An 18,639-nucleotide genomic window follows, 5' to 3' on the forward strand; every position below is an offset into this window, starting at 1 on the left:
CGATGGATCTGGATACAGCTTTCAAGCAAATTTCCGTAGCATTAGTAAAGATGTGATCAATACATGTTGATGATTTCATTCCTGTGCTGTTTGTAACTACTCGGGTAGGTTGACTGATAACCTGAATCAGGTTGCAGGCAATAGTTACATTTTGAAGCTTTTTCTTGAGTGGGCAGCTTGATGAAAGCCAGTCAATTTTTAAATCACCCAGAAAATATCTGTTTGTTGATATCACATACATTATCAAGCATTTCACACATATTATCCAGATACTGACTGTTAGCACTTGCTGGTTGATAGCAGCTTCCCACCAGAATGGGCTTTAGGTGAGGCAGATGAACTTGTAGCCATATTACTTCAACAGTAGTTAACATGAGATCCTCTCTAATCTTTACAGGAAATGTGGTTCTTAATATTAAAAGCAACACCTCCACCATTAGCATTTCTATATTCTCTGTAAATGTTCTAACCTTGTATGGCTACCAGTGTATCATCAAAGGTTTTATCTAATTGAGTTTCAGAGATAGTCAGAATATGAATGTCATCTGTTACTAGCAAATTATTCATTTCACCAGCATTGTTTCTTTAAGCTAAATATGTTAACGTGGGCTAATTTGAGCACTTTTCTTCTGGGGTACTTACTTGCTTTCATTGCTTTACTGGGAAGCTTAGCAGCAGTAGATGTGCTCATGTTCTTTAGGTTAGTGCAGGGTGAGCTGCTCACAGTGGACTTCCTCCTAGGACACACCGGCTTAGTGCTAACAGTATACATCTGGTTCATAGGTACATGATTACTGCATACAATAGCTGTAGGATCAGTAGAGGCATTCAGGGCAGTTAAAGGGACATAAATTAGGTTGTTTGTATTGTGTCTACCGATGCCCCTGGTGTAATGTACATTTGCTGAAGCATTATGACAACTCTGAGTCACAATGGTAGGGATTAGCTGAGCTGGGCTTGAGCCATTGATAAGTCATTGTCTCAACGCAGCCTTATAGTGCTGTGAAAGGATCCAGGATCGCTAATGATTTGGGTGGATCCCATGTCCTCCATATAAAACCTGTTTTGTTTCCAAAAGGTATCAACATTTTCAACAAATTAACACCCATTGAGCTGCAATAATCATGTAGCCAGTTGTGAAGAGAAAGAATCCTGCTAAAGCGTTCAATGCCGCGATTCAGAGATGGCACAGGGCCAGATACGATGGGTCTTTTGTTAATGTCTAGCAGAGAGTCAATGAACTCTTTAAAATCCAACTTTTCAGAACTGCCCTTCATAATGTCATTTAAACCCACATGGACTACGATAGAATCGATTTCCATGTCCTGGCGTAGTACATTCGGGAGCAGCTTAGTAATGTAATTTACTCGAGCTCCGGGATAAGACATTGTTTTTGCACCAGGAACGGTCACATTTCTTACCATGGAGATACCCAGAATCACGGCTGGCGAGAAGGACGAGGAAATACGCCCACTCCCACGCTTCTCAGGATTCAGATAACCCTTTATGGACGGGCGAGAGGCATGGCTATGCCATAGCAAAGCCATGCATGGTCTTACTACAACTCTTTTCATTTTTTATCCTGTGTTAGGAAATTACGAGAGAGAATTTAATTATCTTCAGCAGAGATGAAAAAGATTTTGGTCGCAGGTGTCCTACGCTCCACTTAACGTGTGATCTAAAAAAAGTGGCCGCCCTGTGGAGAGTGAATAACTATATTGTTGTGCGTGTCTGTCGTATGTTTGCAGAGAGTTAATCATACCTGCATCAGCACTAGTTATCAAAGCTAAATGTGCAGAGGAGCCATCTAGCTTTTTGGTCTCTAACAAGCCTGCTGTTTGAACCAAGACAACTCATTTCTTTTCAAACTTGGCAATTACAGAGACAAAGAAAAGTTCTGCAGAGTTTTCACATGAATCATAGCCAACAGAAAATAGGGGGGTTGGGAAATTAAAATGAGTTTTGGAGCTTGGGGGTGTATTTCCAGTTTCCATTTCCACCACAATAGAATTAATTGACAAAAAAAGAATTTCCTTAGCGTTCTCATTTTTGTTTAGTATCATCCTGGCAGAAAGTCACAAACAATATCTAATGATTGGAGACGTTCTTTCACTGAGTCAGGGCAGCTATATCTGGAAATGAGGTGTACTTTAATATTGTATTTTTTTTGCAAGGCAATTTAAAAAGCATCATTACAATGTTTCAAGAAATAATCCCACAAATAGTTCCACAAACAGGGTTACAGCACTTATCCATCCTCAGACATTTGTACAGGACTCTCCGGCTCTGACATAATCATCATTGAGTTCTGCACCAATCCCCCCAAAAATTATAGTCTGTAATGTTCATTCGAAACATTTTATGGACACAAACCACACAATACTTGAAGAATCAATAATGCATTAAAAAGCATTTTTTATTATGTAGTAATGTTGAGGTGTAAATTATTAGGCCCAAATCAGGATGGGGAGACCACAATATGTTTGGTTTTCTGTGGCTATCCAAAGAGCATGTCAATTTATACCTGGAATTGAACTAAGTCAGTGGACAGGCTGCTAGTGAGAAAATGCAATTAGGAACCGGTCTGGTCCCTGGTTCTCCCTGTCTAGGACAGAGCATCACTTTGGCCTTCACAACTAACTCCATCGGGGTAGGTCTTTCTGCATTTTCAAAGTGCCATCAGAAAGTATTCAGACCCCTTGACTGTTTCCACATTTTGTTGTGTTACAGCCTGAGTTTAAAATGGATTAAATTGAGATTGTTTTGTCACTGGCCTACACACAATACCTCATATTGCCAAAGTGGAATGATGTTTTTTCAAAATGTTTACTAATTAATAAAAAATGAAAAGCTGAAATGTCTTGAGTCAATAAGTATTCAATCCCTTTGTTATGGTAAGCCTAAATAAGTGCAGGAGTAAACATTTGCTCAGTAACAAGTCACATAATGCGCTGCATGGACTGACTCTGTGTGCAATAATTTTGTTTAAGATGATTTTTGAATGACTGCCCCATCTCTGTACCCCACACATATCATTATTTCTAAGGTCCCTCAGTCAAGAAATGAATTTCAAACACAAATTAAAGCACAAAGACCAGGGAGGTTTTCCAATGCATCGCAAAGAAGGGCACCTGTTGGTAGATGGGTAAAAATAAAAGAGCTTTGAGTATGGTGAGTGTTAAAACGGACAGCTTCAGTCAGCTGATTCTAGCCATCCTTTATGGTTAGTTCTAGTTGGGCAGCTTCATCCAAATACTTACAGAATCACCACATCTCGTTCAGCTTATCAGCAGCCTTGATTCCCGGGACTTCAGTTTCAGTTTGTCTATGACCCCAGCATGCTGTGTGGTCATAAACGTGCTTTCCCCATCGTGATGAGCACTTCTACAGTTTTCCCTCCTGCTGAACTTTTCCTCCTGTGGATTGAATTTCCTAACCACATAGTTAATGTCAGTTCTCACTGGACATGATTCTCAGTTATCTGAACCATGAGTGGTCAGATGTGTGTGTGATGTGTGAATGTGGACATCTTCTTCCAGTAAACTCCCCTTAACCTTAACCTGGACATCCGCCTTGTCCTTGTTCTGACCGGACATTCTGTAGTGGTTGCTACTGGCCTTAAGCCAGCACCTAAGGTTTTCTTATTATATTCATGGTCCTTCGATTCTCTACCACCCTAACCCTATTTTTCAGTGAGGTTATTAATTACGCTTTGGATGGTGTATCGATACACCAAGTCACCACAAAGATACTGGTGTCCTTTGTAACTGTGTTGCCTGAGAGGAAGGAAATCGCTCAGGGATTTCAACATGAGGCCAATGGTGACTTAAAACAACTACAGAGTTTATTGGCTGTGATAGGAGAAAACGTAGGATGGAAGTTGGAACATTCTAATTGACAACGTGAAAAGAAGGAAGCCTGTACAGAATAAAGTTATTCCAAAACATGCATCCTGTTTGCAACAAGACACTAAAGTAATACTGCAAAGCAATTGGGCAAAGCAATTCAATTTTTGCCCTGAATACAAAGTGTTGTGTTTGGGGAAAATCCAATCCAATACATTACGGAGTACTACTCTCCATATTTTCAAGCATTGTGGTGGCTGCATCATGCTATGGGTATGATATTAATCATTAAGGACAGGGGAGTTTGTCAGAGTAAAAAAAAATCAAATCAAAATCAAATCAAATCAAAATGTATTTGTCACATACACATGGTTAGCAGATGTTAATGCGAGTGTAGCGAAATGCTTGTGCTTCTAGTTCCGACAATGCAGTAATATCCAACGAGTAATCTAACCTAAAAATTTCACAACAACTACCTTATACACACAAGTGTAAAGGAATGAATAAGAATATGTACAGAAAAAGAATATATGAATGAGTGATGGTATAGAACGGCATAGGCATAGGCAGATGCAGTGGATGGTATAGAGTACAGTATATACATATGAGGTGAGTAATGTAGGGTATGTAAACATTATATTTAGTGGCATTGTTTAAAGTGGCTAGTGATACATTACATCAAGATGGCAAGATGCAGTAGATGGTATAGAGTACAGTATATACATATGAGATGAGTAATGTAGGGTATGTAAACATTATATATAGTGGCATTGTTTAAAGTGGCTAGTGATACATTTTTACATCAATTTTTCCAGTGGCTGGAGTTGAGTCAGTATGTTGGCAGCAGCCACTCAATGTTAGTGATGGCTGTTTAACAGTCTGATGGCCTTGAGATAGAAGCTGTTTTTCAGTCTCTCGGTCCCTGCTTTGATGCACCTGTACTGACCTCGCCTTCTGCCACTAGGCAGTGGCTCGGGTGGTTGTTGTCCTTGATGATCTTTTTGGCCTTCCTGTGACATCGGGTGGTGTAGGTGTCCTGGAGGGCAGGTAGTTTGCCCCCGGTGATGCGTTGTGCAGACCTCACTACCCTCTGGAGAGCCTTACGGTTATGGGCAGAGCAGTTGCCGTACCAGGCGGTGATACAGCCCGACAGGATGCTCTCGATTGTGCATCTGTAAAAGTTTGTGAGTGTTTTGGTGACAAGCCGAATGCAAACTTGATGATTGAGTTGGAGGCGTGCATGGCCACTGAGTCGTGGGTGAACAGGGAGTACAGGAGAGGGCTGAGAACGCACCCTTGTGGGGCCCCAGTGTTGAGGATCAGCAGGGTGGAGATGTTGTTACCTACCCTCACCACCTGGGGGCGGCCCGTCAGGAAGTCCAGGACCCAGTTGCACAGGGCGGGGTCGAGACCCAGGGTCTCGAGCTTGATGATGAGTTTGGAGGGTACTATGGTGTTAAATGCTGAGCAGTAGCCGATGAACAGCATTGTCACATAGGTATTCCTCTTGTCCAGATGGGTTAGGGCAGTGTGCAGTGTGATTGCGATTGCGTCGCCTGTGGACTTATTGGGGCGGTAAGCAAATTGGAGTGGGTCTAGTGTGTCAGGTAGGGTGGAGGTGATATGGTCCTTGACTAGTCTCTCAAAGCACTTCATGATGACGGAAGTGAGTGCTACGGGGCGGTAGTCATTTAGTTCAGTTACCTTAGCTTTCTTGGGAACAGGAACAATGGTGGCCCTCTTGAAGCGGGCTGTGTCAGTCGCACTGTGTTGTCCTCAAAGCGAGCAAAGAAGTTGTTTAGTCTGTCTGGGAGCAAGACATCCTGGTCCACGATGGGGCTGGTTTTCCTTTTATAATCCGTGATTGACTGTAGACCCTGCCACATACCTCTCGTGTCTGAGCTGTTGAATTGCGACTCTACTTTGTCTCTATACTGACGCTTAGCTTGTTTGATTGCCTTGCGGAGGGAATAGCTACACTGTTTGTATTCGGTCATGTTTCCGGTCACCTTGCCCTGATTAAAAGCAGTGGTTCGTGCTTTCAGTTTTGCACGAATGCTGCCATCAATCCACGGTTTCTGGTTTGGGAATGTTTTAATAGACGCTGTGGGTACGACATCGCCGATGCACTTGCTAATAAACCCGCTCACCGAATCAGCCTTTTCTTCAATGTTGTAGTTCGCCGCAATGCGGAACATATCCCAGTCCACGTGATCGAAGCAATCTTGAAGCGTTGAATCCGATTGGTTGGACCAGCGTTGAATAGACCTGAGCGCGGGAGCTTCCTGTTTTAGTTTCTGTCTATAGGCTGGAAGCATCATGAATGGAGTCGTGGTCAGCTTTTCCGAAAGGAGGGCGGGGGAGGGCCTTATATGCGTCAATGGTCTAGGGTTTTGCCAGCCCTGGTTGCGCAATCGATATGCTTATAGATTTTAGCGAGCCTTGTTTTCAGATTAGCCTTGTTAAAATCCTCAGCTACAATAAATGCAGCCTCAGGATATGTGGTTTCCAGTTTACATAGAGTCAAATGAAGTTCGGTCAGGGCCATCAATGTGTCTGTTTGGGGGGGATATATGCGGCTGTGATTATAATCGAAGAGAATTCTCTAGGTAGATAATGCGGTCGGCATTTGATTGTGAGGAATTCTAAGTCAGGTGAACAGAAGGACTTGAGTTCCTGTATGTTGTTATGATCACACCACGTCTTGTTAATCATAAGGCATACACCACCGCCCTTCTTCTTACCAGAAAGATGCTTGTTTCTGTCGGCGCGATGCGTGAAGAAACCGGCTGGCTGTACCGACTCCGATAGCGTGTCTCGAGTGAGCCATGTTTCCGTGAAACAATGAACGTTACAGTCTCTGATGTCTCTCTGGAAGGCTACCCTTGCACGGATTTCGTCTACCTTGTTGTCAAGAGACTGGACATTGGCGAGTAGTATGCTCGGGAGTGGTGTGCAATGTGCCCGTCTGTCACGCCCTGACCTTAGAGATCCTTTTTATGTCTCTATTTTGGTTTGGTCAGGGCGTGAGTTGGGGTGGGCATTCTATGTTTTGTGTTTCTATGATTTTCTATTTCTATGTTTTGGCCGGGTATGGTTCTCAATCAGGGACAGCTGTCTATCGTTGTCTCTGATTGAGAGCCATACTTAGGTAGCTCTTTTTTCCACCTGTGTTTGTGGGAAGTTGACTTTGTTTAGGGCACATAGCCTTTGAGCTTCACGGTTTGTTTGTAGTGTTTATGGTTTTGTTCGGCGTCTTGTTTAATAAAGGAACATGTTAGCTCACCACGCTGCACCTTGGTCCTCTTTTGTCGACAGCCGTGACACCGTCTACGGAGCCTGACCAGAAGACCGCTCCGTCTGCCCCTTCTACGGCGTTGTTGTTTTGGGTCGCCGGCTGGGATCCGATCCATTGTCCTGGGTGGTGGGCAAAACAGAGGATCCGCTTCGGGAAAGTCGTAGTCCTGGTCGTAATGTTGGTGAGTTGATGTTGCTCTTATATCCAATAGTTCCTCCCGACTGTATGTAATAAAACCTAAGATTACCTGGGGTAACAATGTAAGAAATAACACAGAAAAAAACTAAATACTGCATAGTTTCCTAGGAGCGCGAAGCGAGGCGGCCATCTCTGTCGGCGCCGGAAGTGTCAACGGAATGGAGCTAAGCACAGGCAAAATCCTAGAGGAAAACACAGTTCCATCTGCTTTCCACCAGAGACTGGGTGATGAATTCACCTTTCAGCAGGATAAGAACCTAAAACACAAGGCATAATCTACACTAGAGTTGCTCACCACAAAGACAGTCTAATGATGTTCTGTATTATGTAATTCTGTATTATGTTTTATGTTTTGTCTGGACCCCAGGAAGAGGAGATGTTGCTTTTGCAACAGCTAATGGGGATCCTAATAAAATACCGGGACCTGAATTAATGGTTGTCTAGCAATGATCAACAACCAATTTGACAGAGCTTGAAGAATTTAAAAAGGAATAATGGGCAAATGTTGCACCATCCAGGTGTGGAAAGCTCTTAGAGACTTACCCAGAAAGACTCACAGCTGTAATCGCTGCCAAAGGTGCTTCTACAAAGTATTGATTCAGGGGTGTGAATACTTATGTAAATTAGATATTTATGTATTTCATTTTCAATAATTGTGCAACATTTTCTAAAAACATGTTTTTACTTTGTCATTATGGGGTGTGTAGATTGGTAAGAAAAAAACGATTTAATACATTTGAATTCAGCCTGTAACACAACAACATGTGAAATAAGTCAAGGGACATAAATACGTTCTGAAGGCACTGTAGCTGGTTTAGCGCTCTCGTTATCTCTTTGTGTATGTAACTAGTTGTTAACCAATGATAAATGCGTTCCCTTGAAATTGGTAATTCACAAATTGACATTCACATTCCAAACAAAGTTATTCAAAAGTAATTCAGGGAGCAACGAGTCATATTCAGTATTTTGGTAAGGGCACATTGGTGATTCAATTCGTACAGTCAGAGTTGCTTCCTTAGACAGCGTTTGTTCTATGTTTTCCTCTGTCAGTGCACTTGAGAGCAGAGGAAGAATTTGAGCTTGCTGACAAATTTGACAATTTGTTGAGAAGTTTCTTCATTCCAGAATATCTTTTGTTACAGTAAGTCAATACAGTTTGTTTTGTGAGCTTGCAGAGAACTTCTGTGTCAGTTCACTTCCTTGACTTTCTAAATAGACACTTTTGAGAAGATTCCATCGCTGTTTGTGAATTCCAAGTCTGTATTCCAGGAATACTTTTTCCACAGAAGGCATAGCTATGGTTCCTTAGATCCTCATGAGATGCTTTTTTTCTGACAGGTCCCCAAAGGAAGATGTTCCGCATGACAAATTAAGAGTTTCTTTCAAAAACGATATATATCCATTTTCAGAAATGTTGGAAAATTTGCGTTTATTGTTAAAATAAATGATGAAAGAGATTGGTGTTTTTTCACAACTCAATATTAGGAAGGTGTTGCTAATGTTTGGTATACTCAGTGTTCTGTTTCAAATGTATCACTTGATGGTTTCATTTCAGAGAAACAAACAATGTATATTTTTTACGTTTTACACAGTCAAATGTAACAAATAGCACTTTTTTATAAAGAACTATACAAACGATACATTTGAAACAATATTTATAGTCTATTCACACACCTGTGCGTCAGTCTAATTAACATAAGAAAATCTAAATCAGTCAGCTAGAGTTCGGCTGCGTCTCAATCCACTGCATCCACCTATGTCGGCCTTTCGCATCTGCGCTGGAAAGTGGCACAGCTACAGCACTGTTTGTCAGACCAGGACACATCCCAAAAATCGGTCTTCTCATGAAAACGTTTGTAGTGTCCGAACGGTTTGGCCTACTAACTAATATAACCAAATAGAAAGATGTAAAGATGAGACTCTCACGAACACGATGATGTTCTCCGCTATGACCCACATGGGACTCGTCTGAAGTCGGTACCGCCGATGTGCCAACTTCTGTCTGTAGCGTCCAAACCATTTTGGCTACAAACTAATATGACCCCACTATGGACACAAGTGCCATGAGACTCATCTGAAGGTCACCAGGTACTGGTTAAAAAATGAATGGAAGTATGGAGGTAGTTTTGTGCCAACAAACAAAAAAGGGGGTAAATATGTGTCCAAAAAACTTAAATATTTCCTGAGCTTTCTTATATCTCCTAGATTTAGGACAGACTCTTCAAAACCTTATTCCTTATTAAAAAAAAAATTGACTGTCTTTTTTGCAATTGATGATGATGTTATTTAATGAGTTTCCATGGGCTGTAGTAGTAAAGATCAAATTCAATATTTTATCATATCTTTTTTTAACATATTTTTTGGGGGATACCTACAGGGATCCTAAAAATGAAAATCCAATAGATAAATGATCCATGGTATGACATCTTAAAACAATTCCATATGTTTACATTTGACATTTAAGTAATTTAGCAGATTCTCTTATGCAGAGCAACTTACAGTAAGTGCATTAACCTTAAGATAGCTAGGTGACACAACCACATATCACAGTCAAATTAACAGGATATGAACATTCCATTCCAGCTAAACAATTGATATGTAGTGTTTAGCAAAAAGAAACACATTTTTATACACATCTAAAATCAATGAATAAAAAATCTGAGAACAGTAATATTTTACACACACATGTATAAGTAATAATTTCTGATGAAAAAACACAAATGTGAAAAATTGGTGGATATAATATTTTGGAAATCAACTCTTCAAATATAGCCTCCTAATAGCAAAGTCAATGTTTTGTATCTATGTGTTTGGTGATATGCCAAATATATTAAAGAGGAAAACTGGTAGGGGGGGAAGAATACTGAATTAATATTATTGTTATTAAGATGCATCTTTGGTAAATTGTTGTCTATTCAGTCACTGATCAGAGTCTCATCAGGAAAAGAGACCTTTAGCCAGTGTCATCAGGAAAAGAGACCTTTAGCCAGTCTCATCAGGAAAAGAGACCTTTAGCTATAGAAGCAGATAATCTTTAACTGATAGGACATTATTCACTTAAGTACAGCAAGGTCATTTTCATCCAGTCTCCAGACTTTCTATTCTCCAACCCCAAAATACCTAGAGTCCATAGGCTAAAGTCCATTGGAAACAGCAGGGGACGCCACTGCTCAGATAAAGTACTCCTTCTTGCTCTCGTCCATGGCATCCTGCAGAGCCGGGTCGCCCCGGAGTGCCGCATCCGCTGTTTCGGCAAACTCAGTGCCCTTGGCCTCGTTGGTGTGGTATGTGCCCTTGTGCCGGTACATATAGCGAATTACTACCACCGCCAGGCACACCAACACCAGGACCACAGCAGCAATGACAGCTGCAAATAGAGATGAGAATGTTATAGCAAGGACTTTTGTCTCACAATGACAATGGCAAAATACAATGGGGATGGTTTTCACAATAGCCCACGATTCTGCACAGGTAGGACTTTGACCTTGAAGTGTCATTGATCTTTGACATGGCAAGGTCATTGGAATGTATGTGGATCAGAAGAAGACTGCTTCTTGATTAGTTGGTAAACACCAACCCAAAAGGGATATACATCTCTAAAATACACATCAAGCACCAACCTGCCAACAGAGTGCAGTGCAAAACAAACGTTTGTTATGTAGTGTTCAGAGATTACAGGCCTAACCAGGGTGTACAGGCCTAACCAGGGTGTACAGGCCTAACCAGAGTGTACAGGCCTAAACAGCTGTTTCTCTGTTATTTTCAAATAAGAATTGTTCAATCAATGTTCAACGTGATGGTTTGCCAACAGTGAATGGTAGCAGTACTGTGATAGGAGAGACAGTTTGTCCTACAGTGAACCGTTAAGTTTGAAGGAACTGCCTGAGGAAGAAAACCACAACTTGTGAAGATGTTTTGTGACTTAATTGTCTATTTTGTGGAATGCCAGTCTCTTGGTAATAAAAAGGCAGTTTCAGGCTAGATTCTGATTTGAACACATTACTGGCAGAAGAAGAACAATGTCTTTTTAAATGCATATTTCGTGGTCTGTTACAGCTGTTGGCAGACAACGGCAATATTTTGTGCCATAAAAATAACAGTAGCATTACATTTTAAATTTGGCCTGTTGGTTGACTGACTTCAAAAAATGGTTTTATATAGCTCTGTTCCGAAACATTTAGCAGACTCTGCTTGCTATCTGAAAGAAAGAGAAAGAGATGTCTTTGTGTTGCATGCATCACCATCATTAAATGTAGGGGGATGTCTGCCTCCAGCATCAAATCTATCAGCAACATCGATGTGGATGAGGTTTGCAGAGGGAGGCAAGGCATGGAAGGCCTTTGAATGTTCTGAGCATGAGAGGGACTCTGTTATAACTCACCACCTAGTATGGCATCCAAGTATCCATCGTCCACGTCATAATCTAAGAAGGCAAAAATAAAGTGATTTCAGATCATGTGCTAATATACTTTAGGTTACATACATAAGTTACATACAGTACAGTGTGTAGTTATTATTACCTTCAATTTATGCCATGTATCTTGAACCACATTCATATTTATTTTCCCCAGACTTCTTTAACATGTGACTCTTTCAGGAGGGTTTTAATAGACAGCTGTTTCCCTGGTGTGTGTGCAGAGGTTTTTTGTATCTGTCACCGGGGGACAGACAAAACTCTCATTGGAGAAAGGGATTAAAGGTAATCATGAATTATAGTGCATGCAACATCTGCCCGCCTTGACTTGACTTTCTCTGAAGGACAGTGAAAGAGTCAGTCAGCCAGAGACGAAACTATGTCATCTATAAAAACACAACGTGAGATCCAAAATGGAGATCGATCCTCGCAAGCTTGAGAAAGCGCTATAGCTAAAGAAATATATTTTTTCTTCATTACTTCCCAGAAGTGCGCAATTAAAAGGCAGCCTCATTAATGCCTAATCACCCAAAACATCTAGGTGTTCGCCCACTCATTAGATCCTCATCACGATGCAATGTTTACAATGTGGACATATTCTCAGCAAATAAAGGGGCATTACAGAACCTGTTCATTTGGGATGAAGGGAGAGAAACAACAGATCCCAGTGTGTACTGTAGTTACAGCCTAAGTGAAGCAGCTATGGTGGGAAAGGGACAACTCTAAACATCCCCATGGGTGTGGCTCTTTCAGTAACTAAATCACAATATCTTTCTTAAATTCAGTAAAAAACTAAGAGCTTTAGGACAATGGACTTTGACAAATGCTTGCCTGTTCCAGGTGACCTCGATATGCATGTATGAATACCAAAACCGTCATTAACTCTTGATTGGCCATTTTAGATGCAGACTCACAGACCATCTCTGCTCCCTGGAATGCATAACATCATTCAGAATGCGAAAACTCAAAACACATAATGGAAAAATGAACCCACCAACAGTAGTAATGAAGGCTGCTACTACTGTACACTCAGACCTGTGTATGTACTGGAATAGCAGGCAAGACTTGGTTGTGGAATGCAGAGCAAGACTAAGAAGACAATATTACTTTCACTCAAGAAACGTATAATCATAATAGTCTCCTCACTGTCTTACTTTGTAGTAATAGTTGTCTGAAACAATATTTTTACATAATTACACAACAGGTACAACTGATATACTTCTTACAAAATGTAGGTAGGCAATGTTGCTCAATATTTTGTTACAAAACTGTACTCTTTCAACTTACCCAGAAAGACTGTAACAACTGTAATCGCTGCCAAAGGTGATTCTAACATGTATTGACTCAAGGGTGTGAATACTTACAGTACCAGTCAAAAGTTTGGACACACCTACTCATTCAGGGTTTTTTCTTTATTTCTACTATTTTCTACATTGTAGAATAATAGTGAAAACATCAAAACTATGAAATAACACATATGGAATCATGTAGTAACCAAAAAAGTGTTGAACAAATCAAAATATATTTGAGATTCTTCAAAGTAGCCACCCTTTGCCTTGATGACAGCTTTGCACACTCTTGGCATTCTCTCAACCAGATTCATGAGGTAGTCACCTGGAATGCATTTCAATAAACACGTGTGCCTTGTTAAAAGTTAATTTGTGGAATTTCTTTCTTTCTTAATTTTTTTGAGCCAATCAGTTGTGCTGTGCCAAGGTAAGGGTGCTATACAGAATTTAGCCCTATTTAGAACAAAGACCAAGTCCATATTATGGCAAGAACAGCTCAAATAAGCAATGAGAAACGACAGTCCATCATTACTTTAAGACATGAATGTCAGTCATTCCGGAAAATTTCAAGAACTTTGAAAGTTTCTTCAAGTGCAGATGCAAAAACCATCAAGTGCTATGATGAAACTGGATCTCATGAGGACCCCCACAGGAAAGGAAGACCCAGAGTTAGCTCTGCTGCAGAGGATAAGTTCATTAGAGTTAACTGCACCTCAGATTGCAGCCCAAATAAATGCTTCACATTGTTCAAGTAAGAGACACATGTCAACATCAACTGTTCAGAGGAGACTGCGTGAATCAGGCCTTCATGGTCGAATTGCTGCAAAGAAACCACTGCTAAAGGACACCAATTAGAAGAAGAGACTTGCCTGGGCCAAGAAACACGAGCAACGGACATTAGACCGGTGGAAATCTGTGCTTTGGTCTGATGAGTCCAAATATGATATATTTGGTTCCAACCACCGTGTCTTTATCAAAGTTGCCCAACCCTGGTTTAAAGTAACTAGCCAGTGTTTCCAGATTTTAATGAAATATTACTTGTAATTAATTACAATATGAGTGAATGAGTTTTCCTTCCAAATGTGTATTTACTAATTATGTTAAAAAGCTGTTTTTCTGTGTTGGAATGGTGTAGGCGTACCCCAACAACAGAATGGTGTGGATGTATACCGGTAATAAAAACATAAAAAATATTCATGCGAGTAGGCTGCTAATTGGCCAGGTCATCCTCCTTTACTGAGGAAATAGCAAGCATTTTTTAAATGGTCTGTTTGAGATACAAGTTTGAGGTGGGGTTTTTGAAGTGTTTTTTTCTCAAATTTGTGCTTTGGCCACACATACGACTATAGGATGAGGCAACAACATCTTCAGGGTATGAGTTAACAGAATATTTTAAAAGTAAGATTTTCACTGGACAGTTACTTCAAGTTGCTACTAAGATGCTTGGTGAAATTCAGAGGCAGGCAGGCAGGCAGGCAGCCTATCCTATTTTAAAAGCAAAAATATCTCCATCTATAATTCAGGGTAGGGGAACGGGTTAACGGGTTAACTCTCCATAGCCGATGTGAGTAAGACCTTTAAACGGGTTAAAATTCGAAGGCCCGTGGGGCCAGACGGAATATCAGGACGAATGCTCAGAGCATGCGCTGACCAGCTGGCAAGTGTCATTTTCAAACTCTCCCTGACCCGGTCTGTAATACCTACGTGTTTCAAGCAGACCATCATAGCCCATACCTAAAAATGCCAAGGTAACCTGTCTAAGTGATTATCGCCCCGTAGCACTCACATCTACAGCCATGAAATGCTTTGAAAGGCTGGTCATGGCTCACATCAACACCATCATCCCAGACACCCTGGACCTACTACAATTTGCATACCGCCTCCTCAGATGACGCAATCTCTATTGTATTCCATACTGCCCTCACCCACCTGGATAAAATTAATACATATGTAAGAGTGTTGTTCATTGATTACAGCTCAGGATTCAACACCATAGTCCCCTCCAAGCTCATCACCAAGCTCAGGACCCTGGGACTAAATACCTCCCTCTGCAATTGGATCCTGGAATTCCTGACGGGCCGCCCCCCCAAGCAGTGAGGGTAGGTAACAACACATCCGCCATGCTGCCCATCAACATTGGGGCCCCTCAGGGGTGCGTGCTTAGTCCGCTCCTGTACTCCCTGTTCACCCACGGCTGCGTGGCCACACATGACCATGACACCATCATCAAGTGCTGACGAAACGACGGTGGTAGGACTAATCACTAGAGATTAACACCGGGATTGTCCTGGGACCACAATTCACATTTCCTGAAAATATTAAATGACAAGACCCAGAAAATTACATAGCCCGAGCCCAGGCCTAGTCCAACATCACAGAAATGAAATGAGCCGGAACACAAAAAAAAGCCAAATTTCTAGAAAACAGTAGGCTTTAGGTATTTAAACTGGTGCCACCTCGGCTGGCAGCGGAGTGAGGAGATGAGGAAAAAGCTCAGAGAGAGGAAAACTCACTTTAGTTATGATCAACTGAATGATTAAGATATTGAATAACGGGGGGCGGGGGCTTTACTTGGCTCATCACGCTCTAGCGACTCCTTGTGGCGGGCCGAGCTCCTGCAGGCTGACTTCGGTAGTCAATTTCCTCCGACATGTTGTTGTAGCTGGCTTCCGGGTTAAGCGGGCGAGTGTTAAGGAACGCGGTTTAGCGGGTCATGTTTCGGAGGGCGCATGATTCAACCTTCGCCTCTCCCGAACCCGTTGGGGAGTTGCAGCGATGAGACAAGATCGTAATTGAAATTGGGGGGGGGGGTTGATAAATCAATAAATCGATAAATAAATCAATGCCAGATTTTTGTTTTCACTGAATCTCTGTTTTGATATCTGGTAACAGTTAAGCTGAGGAAATGTTAGATACATTGAGGTGAGTGCTAATGGTCATCTTTATTCTAGTTTGCTTATATATTAGCTGATCAGAACATTTTGCTAGCATGTTATACAAGTGGATTTTTCTCTTCAGCCTGTTCTACTCCCTACCAAAAGCCTGTGTCTGATAATCAATCAATGTGATTTTGTTTCACTTAATCTCTTTGTATATGTCACGTTCTGACCTTAGTTCCTTTTTATGTCTTTATTTTAGTTTGGTCAGGGCGTGAGTTGGGGTGGGCATTCTATGTTGTTTTCTATGTTTTGTTCTGTTGTTAGATTTCTATGTGTTGGGCCTAGTATGGTTCTCAATCAGAGGCAGGTGTCAGTCGTTGTCTCTGATTGGGAGCCATATTTAGGTAGCCTGTTTGTCATTGTGTGTTGTGGGTGATTATTTTCTCTTCTGTGTTTTGCTTCACCGTACAGGACTGTTCGTTTGTCGGTTTATTGTTTTTGTTCAGTGTTCAGTATTCGTATTAAAAACAATATGGACACTTACCACGTTGCGCATTGGTCCTCCTCTTCTTCCACCCACGACGAGCGTTACAGTATATTTGGTTAATTAACCTTTGGCTGGACAAGTGGAAGTGGTAGCTAATTTATTTGTTTGTACATCTATCACTGATCAGAAACATATAGCATACAATAATGTAGCCTAAATCAAGTGTATTTTGTATCTATTGAGTCACGTGGTAGCCTTACTGTATATAGCCTTATATAGAGCCTAGGCTATTTTCCTATTGTCCCAATCCCACTAAAACTCCAAATCCTAACTCCTGTGTTGCATGAAAATTCCTAACTTTATTCTGTAATCCATACGTTGCATACTATGCATGTCCACATACCACTGTAACATGTCCCCTGCCTCGTATTGCTGCCCATAATATGAGAGCTTCGGTAGAGAATGTGTGATCAAAAAACGATATGAGACTAGATGTGCATATTTTTTGAACAGAGTTGGTCCCTGATACTTTGATATTTTAACTATTTCCACTTTTCATCTTCCCGTTATCTGTATAATCATCAACTTTATTTTGCCAAGTGGGAGATATTCTGTCATTCGTTGGAGGTTAAATGACTCTGTGCACACACACTGGTCTCTATCCACACGCCTACACATACATAACATGCACACACATGCATAATGACGCCACACACACACACACTTTCACACTCACCACATGCGCTGATGCTACTGCTCCAATGTGGAAGACACATTTCAGTTGATTGTATTCAGCTGTACAGTGTATTCGGAAATTATTCAGACCACATTTTGTTACATTAGTCTTATTCTAAAATGGATTAAATAAATGTTTTTCCTCGTCAATCCACATACAATACCCCATAATGATTTACTCCCTGTATATAGCCGTGTTATTACCTGGTACTTCCTGTATATAGCCATGTTATTACCTATTACTTCCTGTATATAGCCATGTTATGACCTGGTACTTCCTGTATATAGCCATGTTATTACCTATTACTCCCTGTATATAGCCGTGTTATTACCTGGTACTTCCTGTATATAGCCATGTTATTACCTGGTACTTCCTGTATATAGCCATGTTATTACCTGGTACTCCCTATATATAGCCATGCTATTACCTGGTACTCGCTGTATATAGCAATGTTATGACCTGGTACTTACCGTATATAGCCATGTTATTACCTGGTACTCCCTGTATATAGCCATGTTATTACCTGGTACTTCCTGTATATAGCCATGTTATGACCTGGTACTTCCTGTATATAGCCATGTTATGACCTGGTACTTCCTGTATATAGAAATGTTGTTTTTGACTCATAATTGTTATTTGTTATTCACTGTGTATTTCGTTCCTTATGTCACTATTTCTATTTCTATCTTTAACTCTGCGTTGTTGGAACTGAGCATGTCACTGTTAGTCTACACCTGTTGTTTACCAAGCATGTGACAAATGACATTTGACTTTATTTTATTTGTAGATCTGGGAGCCGAGGAGAGAGTTCAAATCCCTGATAAATTTGCCAAATTTGCCCGGAGTTGACTCCTCATTAGCCTCAGATCCAAGATCCGCTTGCCGCCGCAACATGGAGAGTGGCACCGCCCGATGGGGACAGCTGAGCCACACCCAAGGGCAGATTTCTCTTCCCATCACCAGTACCCAAAGGGGCTGACAGGCAGGCCAAGGCATGTTGGAGGGTGTTGGAGGGTGGTGGTGGGTATCGGGTGCCACAGAGCATGAGAGCACCATCATTCATCCCCTCCTCCTCCTTTCACTTCTTTCACACATTTGGCCAACACATCCGCAGAAAACCTTGCCCCGGGAGCGAGATACACTGCTTTCATCGCATTCCCAGAAGTGGCGTTAATCTTGCCGAAAGCCGACTGTGAAGCAGGGCTGGTAAGTGTCTCCCTGTAGGAAGGAAGGGGGAACTGGAAGCCAAATTAATTCCACCCTGCAGGTCTATGGCTGACACCGGGCTGATATGGTATTCCCAGGAAATAAATAAAGCCTGGCTGCAATCTAGCTCCAGTGGCTCTTCGTCCCTAAATGGTGGTCCAATTTCAAGTTTCAAGTTTTCAAGTTTTATTCGTCACATGCGCAAGTACAGTGAAATGCTTAACTTGCAAGCCCTTCCCAATAGTGCAGTATAAAAACAACAACAAGAGAAATAAGGAATAAAAAAG

General features: G+C 41.4%; 1 protein-coding gene across 3 annotated transcripts in view; it reads right to left on the reverse strand.

Moving 5' to 3' along the window:
- Positions 1-9,837: 9,837 nt before the first annotated feature.
- The window catches only part of LOC120064139 (glycophorin-C-like), a 44,089-nt gene continuing 35,287 nt past the window's right edge, over positions 9,838-18,639 (reverse strand). For all 3 annotated transcript variants that reach the window (XM_039014506.1, XM_039014505.1, XM_039014504.1), the window contains exons 3-4: positions 11,723-11,764; positions 9,838-10,708 (exon numbers count right to left, since the gene is read on the reverse strand). In XM_039014506.1, the coding sequence (XP_038870434.1) occupies positions 10,512-10,708; positions 11,723-11,764 (239 nt within the window). In that variant the 3' untranslated portion in view covers positions 9,838-10,511. The remainder of the gene's footprint in view (positions 10,709-11,722; positions 11,765-18,639) is intronic.

This window comes from Salvelinus namaycush, chromosome 19, assembly GCF_016432855.1.
Source record: "Salvelinus namaycush isolate Seneca chromosome 19, SaNama_1.0, whole genome shotgun sequence".
Taxonomy (NCBI): Eukaryota; Metazoa; Chordata; class Actinopteri; order Salmoniformes; family Salmonidae; genus Salvelinus; species Salvelinus namaycush.